This window comes from Colossoma macropomum, unplaced genomic scaffold (genome assembly GCF_904425465.1).
Source record: "Colossoma macropomum unplaced genomic scaffold, Colossoma_macropomum, whole genome shotgun sequence".
Lineage (NCBI taxonomy): Eukaryota > Metazoa > Chordata > Actinopteri > Characiformes > Serrasalmidae > Colossoma > Colossoma macropomum.
The window spans coordinates 2,100,255-2,123,923 of NW_023494792.1; the positions used below are offsets into that span (position 1 = coordinate 2,100,255).

At 44.0% G+C, this 23,669-nt stretch overlaps 1 protein-coding gene across 7 annotated transcripts in view; it reads right to left on the minus strand.

Moving 5' to 3' along the window:
* akap9 (A kinase (PRKA) anchor protein 9) overlaps positions 1-23,669 on the minus strand; it is a 150,334-nt gene that overhangs the window by 90,709 nt on the left and 35,956 nt on the right. For all 7 annotated transcript variants that reach the window (XM_036577852.1, XM_036577851.1, XM_036577850.1 and 4 more), the window contains 9 exons: positions 23,000-23,227; positions 22,737-22,865; positions 19,407-21,436; positions 14,953-15,184; positions 8,273-8,356; positions 3,452-3,554; positions 1,577-1,647; positions 270-342; positions 1-175 (listed from right to left, as the gene is read on the minus strand). The exon at positions 1-175 is cut by the window's left edge. In XM_036577852.1, the coding sequence (XP_036433745.1) occupies positions 1-175; positions 270-342; positions 1,577-1,647; positions 3,452-3,554; positions 8,273-8,356; positions 14,953-15,184; positions 19,407-21,436; positions 22,737-22,865; positions 23,000-23,227 (3,125 nt within the window). The remainder of the gene's footprint in view (positions 176-269; positions 343-1,576; positions 1,648-3,451; positions 3,555-8,272; positions 8,357-14,952; positions 15,185-19,406; positions 21,437-22,736; positions 22,866-22,999; positions 23,228-23,669) is intronic.

The window sequence follows — 23,669 nt, forward strand, 5'->3', positions numbered from 1 at the left end:
TCGTTCCTGTAGCGTTCCTCTGTCTCCTCGGCCTGCTGGCTGTAATAGCTCCTCAGACGCTGGATCTCCTGCCTGTGCTGCTGCTCCTGAAGCTCCTGCTGCTCCTGGAACTCCAGCCTCAACCTCCTGTCCACCTCCCAGCTGGACGAGCGGTCAGTCTCTTCTTCTTTCAGCTCTGCGTACACAGTGAACAGTCAAATACCAGCATATACCTTCACACAGCACCAACCCTTCCACAGTATGTATGTCAGTGGGAAGTCGATATTTACGGCTGAGGGGGGGTCCGGCGGGGCAGGAGCTGTGGACGTTCTCGCTCCTCACGGTCTGATCTTCACGCACCATCTGGACACACATATTCACAGCATATTGTCTTTACCACAGACGCTTTACCCACACGTTCATATATATACACATACGGTGAGAACGAGTGGGAGGGAAGAGTCTGTGCATCGTCTGTTTAGAGCTCTCTTCAATACAGCCTGCTGCACGGCCTGGACACGGTCACGCTCTCTCTTACGGTCCCTTAGGTTCTAGATAGTAAGCACGTGAACGTGAGGTACTAACTTCAAAACATTACATAATTATCTTGGTTATATGACGATAAGTTTGGAGACAGTTTAACTAAATTACACTGAAATACTAAACAGGTTCTAGATATTAACTGGGTGTGGGGGATAATCTCCAAAGTACTAGATAACTATTTTGGGTAACCTGACGGTGTATAACTAAACTACACCGAAATGCCAAACAAGTTCTAGATATTACGTGAGTAGTTCCACACTACTAGAAAAATATTTTGGGCAACCTGATTCTACGTTGCAAAACAGTTTCACTAAATTAAACAGACGTGCCCAAGAGGTTCTAGATATTTACTTAGTAAGTGTGGAGTATAATCTCCAAAGTACTAGGTAATTATTTTGGGAAATGTGATGGTAATCCCAAGACTTTCACTAAATTATGCTAAAATGACTGACAAGTTCTAGATATTAACTGGGTAATTGTGGGGTACAATATCCAAAGTATTGCATACTTATTTTGGCTAACATAATTTTGAGCTCCAACAAAGTCCAACTAGATTATATTTAAATGACTAACCGGTTCTAGATATTAAACTGACAAAGAACACAGTAAAATACCTCATAATTGTTTGGAGTAAGGTGGTCAATATTAACTAAATAAACTTCACTGTAAGGTCACTCGATTAATCAGTAGCAGGTCAGTTATATGGAGTGAAACGAATAAAATACAAGGTTTGTTTTGTGGAGTAAATATTAAGAACCCAACAGAACCACAGTAAGAACCACTGCCCTGAATCAGGTTAGCTTATAGCTAATAAACAGATAGTGACTGTATACGACTCTGTACTTTATTCATCCAGAATGTTTTACATCATATAACTACCAAAATAACTACACAGCACTGTGGAGACTGTACCTCACACATATACATGGTTAATATCTAGAACCCAAAATAAAGTATTATTGCTTTTTGAATGTAATCCCACCTCTTCTTGTCTCTGGAACATAATTTTGGGTTCATTAATTAAACAAATAACCTAATTAATGAGATCCGTCACCTGAGCGAGTTGCCTGCAGTCCTCCGACTCCTCCTCCTTAAAGCTCCGGCACCTGGGATCATCTGTGGGAACTGAAGGAGAGACAGAACCAGAACATTATTCTAGCACAGGTGGATAATATAAAGCCTGAACAGGCTGAATCACGCGGGCGGTGCCTGGCCTTTAGGAGGGAAGTGAGCAGTGTCCTCTGAAGCTTTGAGCTCTAAACGCGAAGCTTTCATGTTCAAACGATGAGTAATCCTCCCCCAGCGGCCCACCGGACCATCAATAATGGATCAAACCCACAATGCCCAGCTGAGGATTCTGTACACGGCAGACTGTTCACCTGCAGACTGACCTTCTACCTGATCCACACTCACCTATAGACCGATCTTCTACCTGACCCACACTCACCTATAGACCGATCTTCTACCTGACCCACACTCACCTATAGACCGATCTTCTACCTGATCCACACTCACCTATAGACTGACTTTCTACCTGACCCACACTCACCTCTAGACCGACCTTCTACCTGATCCACCCTCACCTATAGACCGATCTTCTACCTGATCCACCCTCACTTATAGACCGATCTTCTACCTGATCCACCCTCACTTATAGACCGATCTTCTACCTGATCCACCCTCACTTATAGACCGATCTTCTACCTGACCCACCCTCACCTATAGACCGATCTTCTACCTGACCCACACTCACCTCTAGACTGACCTTCTACCTGATCCACCCTCACCTATAGACCGATCTTCTACCTGACCCACACTCACCTATAGACTGACCTTCTACCTGATCCACCCTCACCTCTAGACCGATCTTCTACCTGATCCACCCTCACCTATTGACCGATCTTCTACCTGACCCACCCTCACCTATAGACCGATCTTCTACCTGACCCACCCTCACCTATAGACCGATCTTCTACCTGACCCACACTCACCTATAGACCGATCTTCTACCTGACCCACACTCACCTATAGACTGACCTTCTACCTGACCCACACTCACCTATAGACCGATCTTCCTCCTGATCCACCCTCACCTATAGACCGATCTTCTACCTGATCCACTCTCACCTCTAGACCGATCTTCTACCTGATCCACCCTCACTTATAGACCGATCTTTTACCTGACCCACCCTCACCTATAGACCGATCTTCTACCTGACCCACACTCACCTATAGACCGATCTTCTACCTGATCCACCCTCACCTATAGACTGACCTTCTACCTGATCCACCCTCACCTCTAGACCGATCTTCTACCTGATCCACCCTCACCTCTAGACCGATCTTCTACCTGATCCACCCTCACTTATAGACCGATCTTCTACCTGGCCCACCCTCACCTATAGACCGATCTTCTACCTGATCCACCCTCACTTATAGACCGATCTTCTACCTGACCCACACTCACCTATAGACCGATCTTCTACCTGATCCACCCTCACTTATAGACCGATCTTCTACCTGACCCACACTCACTTATAGACCGATCTTCTACCTGACCCACCCTCACCTATAGACCGATCTTCTACCTGATCCACCCTCGCCTATAGACCGATCTTCTACCTGACCCACACTCACCTATGGACTGAAATTTTACCTGATCCACCCTCACCTATAGACCGATCTTCTACCTGATCCACCCTCGCCTATAGACCGATCTTCTACCTGACCCACACTCACCTATAGACTGAAATTTTACCTGATCCACCCTCACCTGTACCTTCATTTCTGACCTGCAACCTCACCTCCTACCTGTCCCTCACTCACCTGTACCCTCACAGCTCTCACCTGTACTCTTCCTCACTCACCTGTACCCTCACAGCTCTCACCTGTACTCTTCCTCACTCACCTGTACCCTCACAGCACTCACCTGTCGTCTGCGCGTGCAGGCTCTCCTTCAGCAGCTCCAGCTGTGCAGCGTGGATCTGACTCAGACTGATCCTCAGAGCTTCCATCTGCAACCTGCATTCTTCCTGCAGAGTGAGAGAGAGAGAGAGAGAGAGACAGAAAGACAGACAAGAGAGAGAGAGAGAGAGAGAGAGAGAGAGAGAGAGACAGACAGATAGAGAGAGAGAGAGACAGACAGACAGAGAGAGAGAGACAGACAGACAGAGAGAGACAGAGAGAGAGAGAGAGAGAGAGAGAGAGAGAGAGAGAGAGAGACACAGACAGATAGAGAGAGAGACAGACAGACAGAGAGAGACAGAGAGAGAGAGAGAGAGAGAGAGAGAGAGAGAGAGAGGTGTAAGACTGGAGCTACAGAAAGCCTTTTCCACACCTGTGTGTTCCCTCAGTGCTATATCACACTCAGTCACCTGTCTCACATACCTGAGAATCCAAAGCACAGACGGTATCTAATCAGAGCCACTGATTCGCCTCACCGCTTCCCTGTATCTCAATATTTCACACTAACATTAAAACCTTACTCTCTGCTCATTTGGCTCTCCTGTTATTGTTTGCTGTCCGCTGTGGTCCAGAGGAGGACGGTTCCCCTTCTCTCAGTGTTTCTCCCTCCTACTCTGAGGGAGTTTTTCCTTGACACTGTTGCCATCGGCGATGCTCATGGGGGCTCGGACCCGGACTGTTCTGTAAAGCTGCTTTGCGACAAAAAAGCGCATATAAATAATCTTTGACTTGATGCGCTAGAGCTAAGGGGGCGGGGCAGCTTACTGGATACAGGTTGGAACTAAGGTAGCTGTCCAGGACCAGAGTTGGAGATTCCTGGACTAGACTGGAGATCATTTCATTTAACTAGGCGGCCACATCACTCGAGAGCCCAGAGCCTCGGATGGTTTAAAAACGTGCATCCAGGGGGCGCCGTTCCCATCTTTAGCCCAGAACCACAGAACCACTGACTCCAGCCCTGCAGAGCTGAACTTCATTTACATTCCTAACGTTTACACGTCGGCCGTTTCTGAACCCTCCACTCAAACAGCATCAGCTCATCACTGTACTGAGCAGAACTGACCACGTGATGTTAAACGGCGTTTACTGTGACCGTAAATAAGGCGCTGAAAGGACAGCACAGCTGTTAGGGTTGTAGAGAGGAGCTCAGAAGTAACGAGTAGTGAAATAATCAGTACAGTAATCTCATTACAGCTGGACACAGCTAATCAGTCATTACTGTTTTTACAGTAACGACCCCAACACTGGACGCAGGGCACACTCACACCTCAATAACACACACACACATTTCTGTGATATCAGCGCTAAAAAACTGCTCTTTCAGAAAGAAAAACTCCTTAAATCTAGTCGATATACATATATATATATATATATACATACACACACACACACACACACACACATACACACACACACACATACATACACACACATACACACACATACACAGTACTCGTTTTTACTACTGTACTTACTACTACTTTTATTACTCTACAATTATTATAAGACTTTTTAATTTTGAGATATTTTTGCTTGTTTTAAGTCATTTTTATACAGTGATCATGTTTCATTCAGCTGGTTTAAACTGAACACTGCTGTTCACACTCGGAACCAGAAAACCCAATATAAACACAGTTCATTAACCACAGTCACACACAAAACACAATTACTGTGTATCCACTGGATTTAACCCACTGGGGGAACAGATATACATGGCCTGTGCAGAAGGTACGGCTCGTTTTACACTTCAGGTTCTGGTTTTAGTCTTTCGAGTGTGTTAAAAAGCTAATTAATGAAATTACGCACAGTAAAAAGCGCCGTTTGTGTGTTCAGACTGCGGCGACCTCATCAGAACCCTCCGTGCAGAACCCAGTGAAGAGCACACCTGTGATTTAGCATAACCCGGGGGTGGAGTGGAGTGGGGGGTATTATGCAGCACACAAAGGGTGGGGTGGGGGTGGCGAGGGTCCTGCATCTCTCCTCTGATTGATGTGTTAACAGCGTCTTGCATTTTAAACCCACTGGAGCCCCAGCCTGGGTTCATAACGACGACCAACACGAACGGACGCCACACGCTGACGATGGGCAGCTCAGAGAAACGCAGCAGCCAGGGGCACAAATAGATCACCACACTTACGACATTTTCACGATACACATCAGGACATCCAGCTGTCTGAGGTTAGGGATAAAACAGAACCTGCAGAGCCGCATTTACAAACACCGTAATAACTACGGTGACTTTTATTCAACCTTTTACAGACGGCGCTGCGTTTTACAGACGGCGCTGCGTTTTACAGACGGCGCTGCGTTTTAGAGAGAGCGCTGAGTTTTTACAGACGCGCTGCGTTTTACAGACGGCGCTGCGTTTTACAGACGGCGCTGCGTTTTAGAGAGAGCGCTGAGTTTTACAGACGGCGCTGCGTTTTACAGACGGCGCTGCGTTTTACAGACTGCGCTGCGTTTTAGAGAGAGCGCTGAGTTTTAGAGAGAGCGCTGCGTTTTACAGACGGCGCTGCGTTTTAGAGAGAGCGCTGAGTTTTAGAGAGAGCGCTGAGTTTTAGAGAGAGCGCTGCGTTTTACAGACGGCGCTGCGTTTTAGAGAGAGCGCTGAGTTTTACAGACGGCGCTGAGTTTTAGAGAGAGCGCTGAGTTTTAGAGAGAGCGCTGAGTTTTACAGACGGCGCTGCGTTTTAGAGAGAGCGCTGCGTTTTAGAGAGAGCGCTGAGTTTTACAGACGGCGCTGCGTTTTACAGACGGCGCTGCGTTTTACAGACGGCGCTGAGTTTTACAGACGGCGCTGCGTTTTACAGACGGCGCTGTGTTTTACAGACGGCGCTGCGTTTTAGAGAGAGCGCTGAGTTTTACAGAGTGCGCTGCGTTTTACAGACGGCGCTGCGTTTTAGAGAGAGCGCTGAGTTTTACAGACGGCGCTGCGTTTTACAGACGGCGCTGCGTTTTACAGACGGCGCTGCGTTTTAGAGAGAGCGCTGAGTTTTACAGAGTGCGCTGCGTTTTACAGACAGCACTGAGTTTTACAGACGGTGCTGCCTTTTACAGACGGCGCTGCGTTTTACAGACGGCGCTGCGTTTTACAGACGGCGCTGCGTTTTACAGACGGCGCTGAGTTTTACAGACGGCGCTGCGTTTTACAGACAGCACTGAGTTTTACAGACGGTGCTGCCTTTTACAGACGGCGCTGCGTTTTAGAGACGGCGCTGCGTTTTACAGACGGCGCTGAGTTTTACAGACGGCGCTGCGTTTTACAGACGGCGCTGCGTTTTACAGACGGCGCTGAGTTTTACAGACGGCGCTGAGTTTTACAGACGGCGCTGAGTTTTACAGACAGCGCTGAGTTTTACAGACGGCGCTGAGTTTTACAGACGGCGCTGCCTTTTACAGACGGCGCTGAGTTTTACAGACGGCGCTGAGTTTTACAGACGGCGCTGCCTTTTACAGACGGCGCTGAGTTTTACAGACAGCGCTGAGTTTTACAGACAGCGCTGCTCTGAATCTAATTAAACAGGACTAATTAAGCTCACGCTGTAATGAATCCTGCAGTCCGTGTTCTTTAAGTACCGATGACGTCCACCACGCGCTCAGAACAGCACAGTGTGACATAACTTATCACAATACTGATAAAACACCGTCACATCGCCCAGCTCAGCAGCAGCTCCGATACGCACCACCTCACTGCTCTGCATTATTATTATCATTATTGGTATCAATATCATCAGTGATAGAGACGCCTTTGCAGGTGATAAGGGTTCTCCGCCCTCTAACACAACGAACCCCAAACGTCAGAGCCCCCCCCTTTATTACTGTACTTACAGTCCACAGACAGTCCCATCACTGTGATCATTACAGGCTCATATTCTTTAACATGATTATACTCTAACGTTGCTATGCTGCTGCTGACCGTTACTAATCACCACTGCGCTGACAGAGAACCCTCTGACACACCTTTCTTTAGGGTTCTTCAGTAAAGACAGTGGTTCCATATGAAACCATGAACAAACCATAATGGTTCTCTGCATGGTGAAGTGGTTCTTCAGATTGAGGGAGGATGTGCTGGGGAGCAGGACGTCGTCTGAGATTCAGTCACACGTACAATGTTCTCATTCTTACACCGAGGAAATGACTCAATCACGTTAGCATGATAAAGCACAGGGGTCAGTCACTCACGCCGTACATTATTCATTATTCGACATGTTACTGCTAACAGAATTCAGCTATCTTTATGAATTTGGCTCATTTATGATTTAAAATGTACTCATCACCTGGACAATTTGTCTGTCTTTGATCTTAAAATCAAGCGTCAGCTCAGACCCCTTCTCAGAAACCGTCAGTGGAGCGTCTGTGAGCGGAAAGTGCCAGAATTCTGACGGCGGTTCATGTTATTACTTATTACTGGGTAAAAATGAATGATTAGCATGAGACGTAATTTTTATCAGGATTATTTTATCATAATTCTTATTGATTTTCTGTCCTGTTGGATTCATGCCAGGCTTTGGTTTTAAAACCAGACTGAGCCGCAGGTTTACTATCAGCTGATTTCAACACTCAAATACTATTGATTTTATAATCATATCGATCACGTTTATCGTTATTCATCTGCTGAAGTGAGTTTTAGCGCCACCTCCCGACGACACGCTCACTCTTCCACTCTGACGCCCCTCACAGGAATTAATGATTAATAATAATAATAAACGCCCACAGCGGTTCTAACGCCCTCACACACCACGCTGACCCGCTCCACTCCCCTATAACAGACACAAAGTGGACCTACGTGGTCAGATCCCTCCATGCTGAGTGGACGGGTCACTTCCTGGACTCCGGTCTCTCCATGGCTGAGGACATCTCTGATCTTCACCTGGACACCAGGACGAGGAGGAGCGGTCACTCATACGACATACACAGTAATAATAATAATAAACAATACAAAGATAAGACCGAAATAAACACAGAGATGAAGGAGTGACCAGTGACACCGTGAGGGACAGAGACAGTCAGAGGGTGGAGGACTGTCTCACCTCCACTGGACGAGCTCAGAGAGACAAACCAGCACAGACTGAAGGGGAAGATACTACAGACCAAATGTGCAGGTTTCACAAAAAATTACTACTATTATTATTAATATTATTATTATTAATATCCCTCTCACTCCCTCCTTCTCTCTATTTCTCTCTCTATCCCTCTCTCTCTCTTCACTCTTTACTCTGAACACAAGTTCAAGTTTGCTTTATTGACATGACAAATGTACGTTTGTATTGTCAAAGCATAACTAAAATGATCTATATATCAAAAGTTAATTACCAAAAAAAATAAAATAAAATAATAATAAATAGATCAAAATACAAACCAAGATTAATATATGATAATGTGATAATTAAGAGGAGAAAGTGTTAATCATCAATTAATAATATAAAAGTATATGGAATAATAAAACAAAACTTATTGGATATGTGTGTAGTTTATAACAGAAAAGAGAAAAAAAGTTAATAATCAAATATATTACATACGTAAATATATAACTGTGAGTAAAGGCTGTGGTGTGATGGTCACTCACTGTCCCTGAGTGTATGGCACTCGTACACATATCTGGCTGCAGTGGACGCTGCTGGACCCTCTCCTAGTGTAATCACTAATTTATCTTGATCTCCCAGCGTCTCGAAGTTCTTTATCTGTTTTTCAAATTGATTAAAATATTTATTTCTAATAGAATCATATTTTGGGCAGTTCAGTAGGAAGTGCACCTCTGTCTCTACCTCACCTGTCCTGCAGTGACCACACACTCTCTCCTCTGTCTCTACCTCACCTGTCCTGCAGTGACCACACACTCTCTCCTTTGTCTCTACCTCACCTGTCCTGCAGTGACCACACACTCTCTCCTCTGTCTCTACCTCACCTGTCCTGCAGTGACCACACACTCTCTCCTTTGTCTCTACCTCACCTGTCCTGCAGTGACCACACACTCTCTCCTCTGTCTCTACCTCACCTGTCCTGCAGTGACCACACACTCTCTCCTCTCTCGCTAGCCAGGGCTTTTTAAACCTGCCTCTCTCAAATACTCTCTCTCTCTCATCTAGTCCCTCTGAATGTCTCTCTACCTCTCATTCTTTATCTTTGCCTGAATGTGCTGTTCTCTCCATCTCCTCCCCCTCCCTCTATCTGTATCTCTCTCTCTCATTATCTCTCTGTATCTTTCCCTCTCCCTCCCTAACAGTATGTTTATCGGTTCCTCTCCCTTTCATTCTGCATCTCTCTCTCTCTCTCTCTCTCTCTCTCTCTCTCTCTTTCTCCCTCGCTCACTCTCACCTGTTACTCTCAATCCTCTCTCTCTCTCTCTCTCTCTCTCTCTCTCTGTCTGTTGTGTTACGGTTGTTTTTCAGATCTTTAATGTGTTTTGGTGTTAAACCTGCTCTTTCTGACACTTAGAGTGATGCAGTGATTACTGGAGAGAGAGAGAGAGAGAGAGAGAGAGAGAGAGAGGGTAGAGAGATATACAGGTACAGATAGAGAGAGAGTAGAGAGATATAGAGGTACAGATAGAGAGAGAGTAGAGAGATACAGAGGTACAGATAGAGAGAGGGTAGAGGAATACAGAGGAACAGATAGAGAGAGAGGGTAGAGAGATACAGAGGAACAGATAGAGGTACAGACAGAGAGAGAGAGTAGAGAGATATAGAGGTACAGATAGAGAGAGAGTGTAGAGAGATATAGAGGAACAGATAGAGAGAGAGTAGAGAGATATAGATGTACAGATAGAAAGCGAGGGTAGAGAGATATAGATGTACAGATAGAGAGAGAGTAGAGAGATACAGAGGTACAGATAGAGAGAGGGTAGAGGAATACAGAGGAACAGATAGAGAGAGAGGGTAGAGAGATACAGAGGAACAGATAGAGAGAGAGGGTAGAGAGATACAGAGGAACAGATAGAGAGAGAGGGTAGAGAGATATAGAGGTACAGACAGAGTAGAGAGAGTAGAGAGATATAGAGGTACAGATAGAGAGAGGGTAGAGGAATACAGAGGAACAGATAGAGAGAGAGGGTAGAGAGATACAGAGGAACAGATAGAGAGAGAGGGTAGAGAGATATAGAGGTACAGACAGAGAGAGAGAGTAGAGAGATATAGAGGTACAGATAGAGAGAGAGTAGAGAGATATAGATGTACAGATAGAAAGCGAGGGTAGAGAGATATAGATGTACAGATAGAGAGAGAGAGTAGAGAGATATAGAGATACAGATACAGAGAGAGGGTAGAGAGATATAGAGGTACAGACAGAGAGAGAGGGTAGAGAGATATAGAGGTTCAGATAGAGAGAGAGTAGAGAGATACAGATAGAGAGAGAGAGTAGAGAGATACAGAGGTACAGATAGAGAGAGAGGGTAGAGAGATATAGAGGTACAGATAGAGAGAGAAGGTAGAGAGATATAGAGGTACAGATAGAGAGAGAGGGTAGAGAGATATAGAGGTACAGATAGAGAGAGTAGAGAGATATAGATGTACAGATAGAGAGAGAGGGTAGAGAGATATAGAGGTACAGATAGAGAGAGTAGAGAGATACAGATAGAGAGAGGAGGTAGAGAGATATAGAGGTACAGATAGAGAGAGAGGGTAGAGAGATATAGAGGTACAGATAGAGAGAGAAGGTAGAGAGATATAGAGGTACAGATAGAGAGAGAGGGTAGAGAGATATAGAGGTACAGATAGAGAGAGTAGAGAGATATAGATGTACAGATAGAGAGAGAGGGTAGAGAGATATAGAGGTACAGATAGAGAGAGAGGGTAGAGAGATATAGAGGTACAGATAGAGAGAGTAGAGAGATATAGATGTACAGATAGAGAGAGAGGGTAAAGAGATATAGAGGTACAGATAGAGAGAGAAGGTAGAGAGATATAGAGGTACAGATAGATAGAGAGAGTAGAGAGATATAGAGGTACAGATAGAGAGAGAGGGTAGAGAGATATAGAGGTTCAGATAGAGAGAGAGTAGAGAGATACAGAGGTAGAGATAGAGAGAGAGTAGAGAGATACAGATAGAGAGAGAGAGAGTAGAGAGATACAGAGGTACAGATAGAGAGAGAGGGTATAGAGATATAGAGGCACAGATAGAGAGAGTAGAGAGATACAGATAGAGAGAGGAGGTAGAGAGATATAGAGGTACAGATAGAGAGAGAGGGTAGAGAGATATAGAGGTACAGATAGAGAGAGAAGGTAGAGAGATATAGAGGTACAGATAGAGAGAGAGGGTAGAGAGATATAGAGGTACAGATAGAGAGAGTAGAGAGATATAGATGTACAGATAGAGAGAGAGGGTAGAGAGATATAGAGGTACAGATAGAGAGAGAGGGTAGAGAGATATAGAGGTACAGATAGAGAGAGTAGAGAGATATAGATGTACAGATAGAGAGAGAGGGTAAAGAGATATAGAGGTACAGACAGAGAGAGAAGGTAGAGAGATATAGAGGTACAGATAGAGAGAGAGGGTAGAGAGATATAGAGGTACAGATAGAGAGAGTAGAGAGATACAGATGTACAGATAGAGAGAGAGGGTAGAGAGATATAGAGGTACAAATAGAGAGAGAGGGTAGAGAGATATAGAGGTACAGATAGAGAGAGAGAGTAGAGAGATATAGAGGTACAGATAGAGAGAGAAGGTAGAGAGATATAGAAGTACAGATAGAGAGAGAGAATAGAGAGTTACAGAGGTACAGATAGAGAGAGAGGGTAGAGAGATATAGAGATACAGAGGTACAGATAGAGAGAGGGTAGAGAGATATAGAAGTACAGATAGAGAGAGGGTAGAGAGATATAGAGATACAGATAGACAGAGGGTAGAGAGATATAGAGAAGTACAGATAGAGAGGGAGAGTAGAGAGATACAGAGGTACAGATAGAGAGAGAGAGTAGAGAGATATAGAGGTACAGATAGAGATAGAGGGTAGAGAGATATAGAGATACAGATAGATAGAGAGGGTAGAGAGATATAGAGATACAGATAGAGAGAGAGGGTAGAGAGATATAGAGATACAGATAGAGAGAGGAGGTAGAGAGATATAGAGGTACAGATAGAGAGAGAGGGTAGAGAGATATAGAGGTACAGATAGAGAGAGAAGGTAGAGAGATATAGAGGTACAGATAGAGAGAGAGGGTTGAGAGATATAGAGGTACAGATAGAGAGAGTAGAGAGATATAGATGTACAGATAGAGAGAGAGGGTAGAGAGATATAGAGGTACAGATAGAGAGAGAGGGTAGAGAGATATAGACGTACAGATAGAGAGAGAGGGTAAAGAGATATAGAGGTACAGATAGAGAGAGAAGGTAGAGAGATATAGAGGTACAGATAGATAGAGAGAGTAGAGAGATATAGAGGTACAGATAGAGAGAGAGGGTAGAGAGATATAGAGGTTCAGATAGAGAGAGAGTAGAGAGATACAGAGGTAGAGATAGAGAGAGAGTAGAGAGATACAGATAGAGAGAGAGAGAGTAGAGAGATACAGAGGTACAGATAGAGAGAGAGGGTATAGAGATATAGAGGCACAGATAGAGAGAGTAGAGAGATACAGATAGAGAGAGGCGGTAGAGAGATATAGAGGTACAGATAGAGAGAGAGGGTAGAGAGATATAGAGGTACAGATAGAGAGAGAAGGTAGAGAGATATAGAGGTACAGATAGAGAGAGAGGGTAGAGAGATATAGAGGTACAGATAGAGAGAGTAGAGAGATATAGATGTACAGATAGAGAGAGAGGGTAGAGAGATATAGAGGTACAGATAGAGAGAGAGGGTAGAGAGATATAGAGGTACAGATAGAGAGGGTAGAGAGATATAGATGTACAGATAGAGAGAGAGGGTAAAGAGATATAGAGGTACAGATAGAGAGAGAAGGTAGAGAGATATAGAGGTACAGATAGAGAGAGAGGGTAGAGAGATATAGAGGTACAGATAGAGAGAGTAGAGAGATATAGATGTACAGATAGAGAGAGAGGGTAGAGAGATATAGAGGTACAGATAGAGAGAGAGGGTAGAGAGATATAGAGGTACAGATAGAGAGAGAGAGTAGAGAGATATAGAGGTACAGATAGAGAGAGAAGGTAGAGAGATATAGAAGTACAGATAGAGAGAGAGAATAGAGAGTTACAGAGGTACAGATAGAGAGAGAGGGTAGAGAGATATAGAGATACAGAGGTACAGATAGAGAGAGGGTAGAGAGATATAGAAGTACAGATAGAGAGAGGGTAGAGAGATATAGAGATACAGATAGACAGAGAGGGTAGAGAGATATAGAGAAGTACAGATAGAGAGGGAGAGTAGAGAGATACAGAGGTACAGATAGAGAGAGAGAGTAGAGAGATATAGAGGTACAGATAGAGATAGAGGGTAGAGAGATATAGAGATACAGATAGATAGAGAGGGTAGAGAGATATAGAGATACAGATAGAGAGAGAGGGTAGAGAGATATAGAGATACAGATAGAGAGAGAGGATAGAGAGATATAGAGATACAGATAGAGAGAGAGCAGAGAGATATAGAGGTACAGATAGAGAGAGAGAGTAGAGAGATACAGAGGTACAGATAGAGAGAGAGGGTAGAGAGATACAGAGGAACAGATAGAGAGAGAAGGTAGAGAGAAATAGAGATACAGATAGAGAGAGAGAGTAGAGAGATATAGAGGTACAGATAGAGAGAGAGGGTAAAGAGATATAGAGATACAGATAGAGAGAGAGTAGAGAGATATAGAAGTACAGATAGAGAGAGAGTAGAGAGATACAGAGGTACAGATAGAGAGAGAGGGTAGAGAGATATAGAGATACAGATAGATAGAGAGGGTAGAGAGATATAGAGATACAGATAGAGAGAGAGGGTAGAGAGATATAGATGTACAGATAGATAGAGAGGGTAGAGAGATATAGAGATACAGATAGAGAGAGAGGGTAGAGAGATATAGATGTACAGATAGATAGAGAGGGTAGAGAGATATAGAGATACAGATAGAGAGAGAGGGTAGAGAGATATAGATGTACAGATAGATAGAGAGGGTAGAGAGATATAGAGATACAGATAGAGAGAGAGGGTAGAGAGATATAGAGGCACAGTAACACTGAGGCTGCACTGCAGAGACGAATCCTAACCGAACTGTTGCATTCAGCATAGATACGGCAGGAAAAAACTCCTCTTCACCCTCTCACACACACACACTCACACACACACACACACACACACACACACACACACTCACACACACACACACACACACACACACACACCCTCACACACACACACACTCACACACACACACACACACACAGCGCTGAGTGATACATAGAGACACTCGCTCAGTGCGCTGTGCTGTGATGCCGAGCGATGGAGAGGAGTTTCCCTCCGCTCTGATTTTTTTCCTCCCTCGCTTCTACCGGTTCTCCTCTACCGCGCGAGCATGAGTGTGCGTGTGTGTGTGTGCGTACCTGCTCCTGCTGCGTCTCCGTGACGACGACGCCACCGCTGCCACCGCTGAGAGAGTGTGCTCTCTGTGCGGTGAACACGGTCGACTCTCTCTCTCTCCCTGTCAGAGCGAGGGGTGGAGCGAGGAGACCCTCCACAGGTACCGCCTCCACCTCCTCATCCTCCTCCTCCTTCTGCTCTGATAGCGCCTGCTCTTCCTGCTGCAGGACAGCGAGTCGATCCTGCTCCGCGCTCCTGAGCAGATAAACGATTATCAGTGCTGATGGAAACAGCAGAGCAGCGTCTCCATGAAGGAACAGCAGCACAATAGTAAACACTGTAGTTACTTTAAATCGCTAAAGATACCAGACTCTAACGTTATATATGCGCTATTCTACTAACGGTATATACCGGACTATACAACTCTAACGTTATATACGCGCTATTCTACTAACGGTATATACCGGACTATACAACTCTCTAACGTTATATATGCGCTATTCTACTAACGGTATATACCGGACTATACAACTCTCTAACGTTATATATGCGCTATTCTACTCTCTAATGCTATATACCAGACTATACAACTCTCTAATGTTATATATGCGCTATTCTACTCTCTAATGCTATATACCGGACTATACAACTCTCTAACGTTATATATGCGCTATTCTACTCTCTAATGCTATATACCGGACTATACAACTCTCTAACGTTATATATGCGCTATTCTACTCTCTAATGCTATATACCGGACTATACAACTCTCTAATGTTATACGTCGCCCTATTCTACTCTCTAATGCTATATACCGGACTATTCTACTCTCTAATGCTATATACCAGACTATTCTACTCTCTAATACTATATACCGGACTATACAACTCTCTAACGTTATACGTCGCCCTATTCTACTCTCTAATGCTATATACCGGACTATACAACTCTCTAACGTTATACGTCGCCCTATTCTACTCTCTAATGCTATATACCGGACTATTCTACTCTCTAATGCTATATACCAGACTATTCTACTCTCTAATGCTATATACCAGACTATTCTACTCTCTAATACTATATACCGGACTATACAACTCTCTAACGTTATACGTCGCCCTATTCTACTCTCTAATGCTATATACCGGACTATACAACTCTAACGTTATACGTCGCCCTATTCAACTCTCTAATGCTATATACCGGACTATACAACTCTCTAACGTTATACGTCACCCTATTCTACTCTCTAATGCTATATACCGGACTATACAACTCTCTAACGTTATACGTCGCCCTATTTCACTCTCTAATGCTATATACCGGACTATACAACTCTCTAACGTTATACGTCGCCCTATTTTACTCTCTAATGCTATATACCGGACTATTCTACTCTCTAATACTATATACCGGACTATACAACTCTCTAACATTATACGTCGTCCTATTCTACTCTCTAATGCTATATACCGGACTATACAACTCTCTAACATTATACCTCACCCTATTTTACTCTCTAATGCTATATACCGGACTATACAACTCTCTAACATTATACGTCGCCCTATTCTACTCTCTAATGCTATATACCGGACTATACAACTCTCTAACGTTATACATTACCCTATTCTACTCTCTAATGCTATATACCGGACTATACAACTCTCTAACGTTATACATTACCCTATTCTTCTCTCTAATGCTATATACCGGACTATTCTACTCTCTAACATTATACGTCGCCCTATTCTACTCTCTAATGCTATATACCGGACTATACAACTCTCTAATGTTATACGTCGTGCTATTCTACTCTCTAACGTTATACGTCATCCTAGTCTACTCTCTAAGGTTATACGTTAAGGTTAAGGTTAGACTATTCTCTAAGGTTATACGTTAAGGTTAAGGTTAGACTATTCTACTCTCTAATGCTATATACCAGACTATTCTACTCTCTAATACTATATACCGGACTATACAACTCTCTAACGTTATACGTCGCCCTATTCTACTCTCTAATGCTATATACCGGACTATACAACTCTAACGTTATACGTCGCCCTATTCAACTCTCTAATGCTATATACCGGACTATACAACTCTCTAACGTTATACGTCACCCTATTCTACTCTCTAATGCTATATACCGGACTATACAACTCTCTAACGTTATACGTCGCCCTATTTCACTCTCTAATGCTATATACCGGACTATACAACTCTCTAACGTTATACGTCGCCCTATTTTACTCTCTAATGCTATATACCGGACTATTCTACTCTCTAATACTATATACCGGACTATACAACTCTCTAACATTATACGTCGTCCTATTCTACTCTCTAATGCTATATACCGGACTATACAACTCTCTAACATTATACCTCACCCTATTTTACTCTCTAATGCTATATACCGGACTATACAACTCTCTAACATTATACGTCGCCCTATTCTACTCTCTAATGCTATATACCGGACTATACAACTCTCTAACGTTATACATTACCCTATTCTACTCTCTAATGCTATATACCGGACTATACAACTCTCTAACGTTATACATTACCCTATTCTTCTCTCTAATGCTATATACCGGACTATTCTACTCTCTAACATTATACGTCGCCCTATTCTACTCTCTAATGCTATATACCGGACTATACAACTCTCTAATGTTATACGTCGTGCTATTCTACTCTCTAACGTTATACGTCATCCTAGTCTACTCTCTAAGGTTATACGTTAGGTTAAGGTTAGACTATTCTCTAAGGTTATACGTTAAGGTTAAGGTTAGACTATTCTACTCTCTAATGCTATATACCAGACTATTCTACTCTCTAATACTATATACCGGACTATACAACTCTCTAACGTTATACGTCGCCCTATTCTACTCTCTAATGCTATATACCGGACTATACAACTCTAACGTTATACGTCGCCCTATTCAACTCTCTAATGCTATATACCGGACTATACAACTCTCTAACGTTATACGTCACCCTATTCTACTCTCTAATGCTATATACCGGACTATACAACTCTCTAACGTTATACGTCGCCCTATTTCACTCTCTAATGCTATATACCGGACTATACAACTCTCTAACGTTATACGTCGCCCTATTTTACTCTCTAATGCTATATACCGGACTATTCTACTCTCTAATACTATATACCGGACTATACAACTCTCTAACATTATACGTCGTCCTATTCTACTCTCTAATGCTATATACCGGACTATACAACTCTCTAACATTATACCTCACCCTATTTTACTCTCTAATGCTATATACCGGACTATACAACTCTCTAACATTATACGTCGCCCTATTCTACTCTCTAATGCTATATACCGGACTATACAACTCTCTAACGTTATACATTACCCTATTCTTCTCTCTAATGCTATATACCGGACTATTCTACTCTCTAACATTATACGTCGCCCTATTCTACTCTCTAATGCTATATACCGGACTATACAACTCTCTAATGTTATACGTCGTGCTATTCTACTCTCTAACGTTATACGTCATCCTAGTCTACTCTCTAAGGTTATACGTTGTGCTATTGTACTCTCTTACGTTATACATCGTGCCATTCTACTCTCTGTTACATGTTGTGCGATTGTACTTTCTATTCTACTCCTATCCTATTCTACTCTCTAACATTATACATCGCGCTATTCCACTCTCTAATGTTATACGTCACACTATTCTACCCTCTAACGTTATACATTGTGCTGTTCTACTCTCTGTTATATGTTGTGCTATTCTACTCTCTAATGTTATACGTCGGGTTATTCTACTCTCTAATGTTATACATTAACCTATTCCACTCTCTAATGTTATACGTCGGGCTATTCTACTCTCTAATGTTATACATTATCCTATTCTACTCTCTAACGTTATACGTCACCCTATTCTATTCTGTTATACATCGTGCTATTCTATTACTAATGTTATACGTTGCGCTATTCTACTCTTTTATACATCGTGCTATTCTAGTCTCTAACGTTATACGTCACCCTATTCTACTCTCTAATGTTTTGTCACTCTACTCTACTCTCTGTTATACGTCGTGCTATTCTACTGTTATACGTCATGCTATTCTACTCTCTAATGTTATACGTTGTGCTATTCTACTCTGTTATATGTTGCGGTATTCCACTCTCTGTCATATGTCATGATTTTTGTCGAATGTTATATGTCACCCTGTTCTATTCTCTAATGTTATACGTCACGCTGTTCTATTCCCTAACGTTATACGTCATGCTATTGTGTTCTCTAATGTTATAGGTTGTGCTGTTCCACTCTCCAATCAGTCATTTTTGATATCCCAGTAGAGAATCGTTTTTTTTCTTCATCATTCAAAATACTACTCGAACAGAGCTATAGGAAACACATATAGCAATTACTGACAATAATCATCATTAAGATCTGTGGCCATATCCCCCAGTCCTACCTCAAGGTGCGAAGTGCCTGCAGTTCCTCCTCCAGTGCTGTGATCTGGAGATGATGATCTTTGATGGAGCAAACACCTCCATCTTCCAGCTGCTTTTGTTTTAGGGCTTCCAGTTCTTTCTCCAGAAAACTGTTCTTTAGTGCAGTCTCTTTCACCTCATCCCTCAAAGCACAGAGCTCCACTTCCTTCTGTTTAGTCTGCTCCACAAGCGCCACCTTCTCCACCTCTACCCTCCGGAGCTGTGCCTCCTTCTGTTCCAGAAGCTCCACCTTCTCCAGCACCACCCTCTGTAGCTCTCCCTCCATCTTCTGTAGCTCTGTTTGCTTCTGTTCCACCTTCTCCTCCAGCCCTGCCTTCTCCAGCTCCACCCTCTGCAACTTCTCCATTAGCTCAGTCGCATCCTTCTCTACCAACGCGCCTCCATCCAGTTCCTTCTCCTCTTTCTCTTCTGTCCACCTTCTCTCATCTCCCTGCTCAGGGGTTTGTAGCTTTGTCTGAAGTTTCTGGAGTTTTGCCTCATACTGCAGCGTCTTCTCCCTCAGTCGCTCCTCCAGCTCCTCCCTTAGCTCCTGGTAGTTTACCTCGAAATTTTTCTCTGCAAATGAGAACGTGGTCTTCTGCTTCTCAATTTCAGCTCTCAGGTCTTCCACTAATTTGTTTGCTTTTTCATTGTCTGTGGCAAGAGTCCCCATTTTCTTCAACAGAACCTCATGGTCTTGCTTGAGAGACTTCAGCTCTTCTGCCATGGCAGCTTCCTTTTCTTTCAGAAGCTTGTTTTCAGACTCCAGACTGTCTTTCCAGGTTCGTTCCCAGGTCTCTTCCACTTCAGGTCCACTTTTCTCACTGTCTCTTTTTCTCAGCTCCTGAATTTCTTCCTGTAGTTCTTTTAGCTGCAAGACCAGCTCGTCTGCTCTAGAGTTTTCCAGCGCCTGGCTCAGGTCATGCTTCAGCACCACAATCTCCTGCAGTAGCGAGGCTCTTTCTGCATCCATAACCGCTTTCTCAGCTTCGTACCCATTCCGGACCTGCCGGAGCTCATCCCGCAGGTTCTCCATGTTCATTTGGCTCTCGTGTTGAAGGTCTTCCCGGAGCCTGGAAAGTTCCTCCTCATGGCTAAAAAGGAGCTGTGTTCGTAGTCGCTCCAGCTCTGCCTCCTGAGACTCCGCCATCCGGTCCAGAACCGCATCCTTCTCCCGTTCCAGCATCTCCAGCTTGATTTGGTAGTTGGTGATCTCTGACTCATGCTTGGCCTCCAGCTCACTTGAGGCTTCCTGAGCAGCCGCCAGCTTAGCCTGCAGGTCGCTAATTGCAGCTTGAAGCTCCTGCTGGACAGTCTGACTTTTTTCCATTTCATTACGTTGCTTTGCCAAGCGCAAGTCCTCAACAAGTTCCCGTACCCGGTTCTGCAGCAAAAACCTGTCTTCGGATACATGTGCAAGGTCCTGCTCAGCTTTCTCTCGCAGAACCTGGTTCTCCTGCAGCTTTTGCTGGAGTTCCACAACCCGAGCATTCAGCGCATTGACCTCTCCAGCACTCTGAGTCCACTTTGCTCTTAAATGCTCTGAGATCTTGTCCACCTCTGCAGAATGCTGATTCTGGATATGTGCCAACTCCTCTGCATGCCTGGCCGAGAGTTCCTGCTTCATCTGGACAATTTGCTGGCCATACATCTCATCCAGCTCTGCCCTGAGGTGGTCCATCTTACGGGCAGTGTCTCCTTGCTCTGCTCCCTGGTGGTGGTAGCGCTTCTGCAGGTCTTCCACAGTGCCCATCAGCTGCTGGATCTCGCCGGATGAGAGACGCTCCTTCTGCCTGGACGTCTGGAGCTCCAGCTCACAGGCTTCCAGCTCACGAACCTTCATGGCCAGCTGCTCACTGACCTCATTCAGATGATTTTTGGATGCCTGGAGATTGTCCTGGAGCTGGGCTAACAGCTGCTGCTGCTCGGCCATCAGCCTCTCCTGTTCTGCTATCCGCAGGTCCTTCTCCTGCAGTCTCTGAGCAAATGATTCTTCTGCTTCCCTCGTAACCTGAGGACATACAATAAGAGTTGGTGTTATATTTCAGAGGCTTTTAGCAGTGAGCAGCCTCAGCTGAGTGAAGCGATCTGGACAGCTATAACACATAAGTAAGCTCATCCTTTAATAGTTTTAAATGACATTATAAAGACCTTGTAATCGACACAGAACTTAACAGAAAGTTAGTTTAAAACAGAAAAAAATACAATAATATGGTCACACTTTCTTATGGTGAACACACGGGCTGCTGCATTCCACTTGGAGCCGATTCAGAGAGAAAGCAGGAGAACCAGCCAGTAAGACATTAAAGGAGTCTAATCTAGTAAATATGAAGCATGAACTAATTTCTCAGCATCTTGTAGGGCTATCAAGAGTCTTATTCTGAATATATTTCTCAATCTTAAAGATATTACTGATATGAGACCCAAATGATAAACTAGCATCCAGTGTTACACCAAGGTCATTAACTGTAGCTCTTGGTTGCACTAAAAAAACATTAAGGTCTAAGTAAAATCTGCAAATGTTTTTTTCATGCTAATGTAGGACCCAGCAGCTACACTCCTGCTTTATCAGAGTTCAGCAAGGAGGAAATTCCTAGTGATCCAGGCTTTTATGTCAGCTGTTTTGTACTCTTAACACCTTTCTGTTCAATTATCCTTAAATTCCTTTGTAATGTGTCAAAAGGGCTAGATCAGAGGTCACCAACCCTCCTCCTGGAGATATTCTTTCCTGCAAATTTAAGCTCTAACCTAACGTGCTGCCCACTCCCATGCCTAACACCGTCTAACACTGACCCTCTCATCAGGAGATTGAGAGTTAGACCCCTGGTCGTGCAACAGCCATCTGTGGGCGGGAGTACAAAGAGTATAATAGGCCTCGCTCTAGGTGGGCAGGATGGCCCCCAGTCTTTATTGATCACTCAGTGAGATACTAGCCAGTGCAGGTCTCTGTTACCTGATGCAACAGAACTGGGGGTTAGCATCCTCCTCTAAGTGTGTTCAGCTGTGCAATGACACTGCGTTGAAGATGCAATAGTGCTTCAGGACTCAGAGGAAGCTTGTGTTTACCTTCACCCTCCCAGCATAGGTGGTATCGTGTGATTGGGGGAGTCTCAACTAGTGGGCAGAATTGGATAAGACTAAATTGAGGAGAACATTACAACCCCTAGAGAAAGGTAAGTGGAGAAAGCATCAAATTGTTCATAAAAAAAGTTAAAACCTCTTTCTTTGTTGATGGCTAGTAAACATTTTTCAATTATCAGATTTCTTTTTTTTCCAATCCTTCATATCCATGTTGCACACTGTGGGCTGACCTGTTGGAGACGTTGCTCAGATGCTCGGAGACCGTCCTGGAGCTCGGCTAACAGTTTCTCCTGTTCTGCCACCCTCAGGTCTTTCTCCTTCAGTCTCTGAGTGAAGGATTCTTCTGCTTCCCACGTGACCTGAGGATATAAAGGAACAGCCACCTGTCAATAATGAACCAAGGATGGAAATATAACTAAAACGTGAAAGGTTTAAAACTGATGGCGGGCAGCTAACGTAGGAGGTGATCCTAGGAGAGGACATCAGTACCCACCGTCTCGATCTGGGAGAGCCTCTGCTGGAGCTGGGTCATCTGTAACAGCTTCTCCTGAAGACCTTTGACCTCTATGTCTCTCTCCTCCAGCTGCACCTGGAGACCTTTGACCTGAACATCTCTGTCCTCCAGTTGTTGCTGGAAAAACAGGACCTGCTGCTTGGCCTGCTGGAGGTCCGCCGCAGCGTTGCTGATGCTGGAGCTCCTCAACGACTCACCTACCTGCAACTATAGGTAACACATACACACCTTTACTACGGGACTCCAGGTGATCTCATAATGAAGTGTTAATATGAAAGTTCAGTGGTAGATCAAACTCCCCCAGTCTCTGAAAGCATCCCCAAGTACTCTTCTTCTTAGAAACAGCTTTGTCCATCATTATTTATGTGTAAGTTCTGCTGCCAAATTTGGCACTCGTGCTCACTCGGTCCTTCACCTCGCCGAGAGCTCATCTAGCAAGCACCACTAGAGTTAATACTGTAATGGAAGGCCCTCAAAATGGGATCAGGGATTCCCCCAAAGGGAAATGACAAGGCCAAGTGGAACACGGTGCTAAAAACAGACGGTAAACCTGTCGTTTTGTCCAGAGTGTCCTTTTCAGTAATCTCTAATAGAACAATTCAGTGTTTCTTTACAACAACAAAGAACTTACTTCCGGGTGGAGAACGCT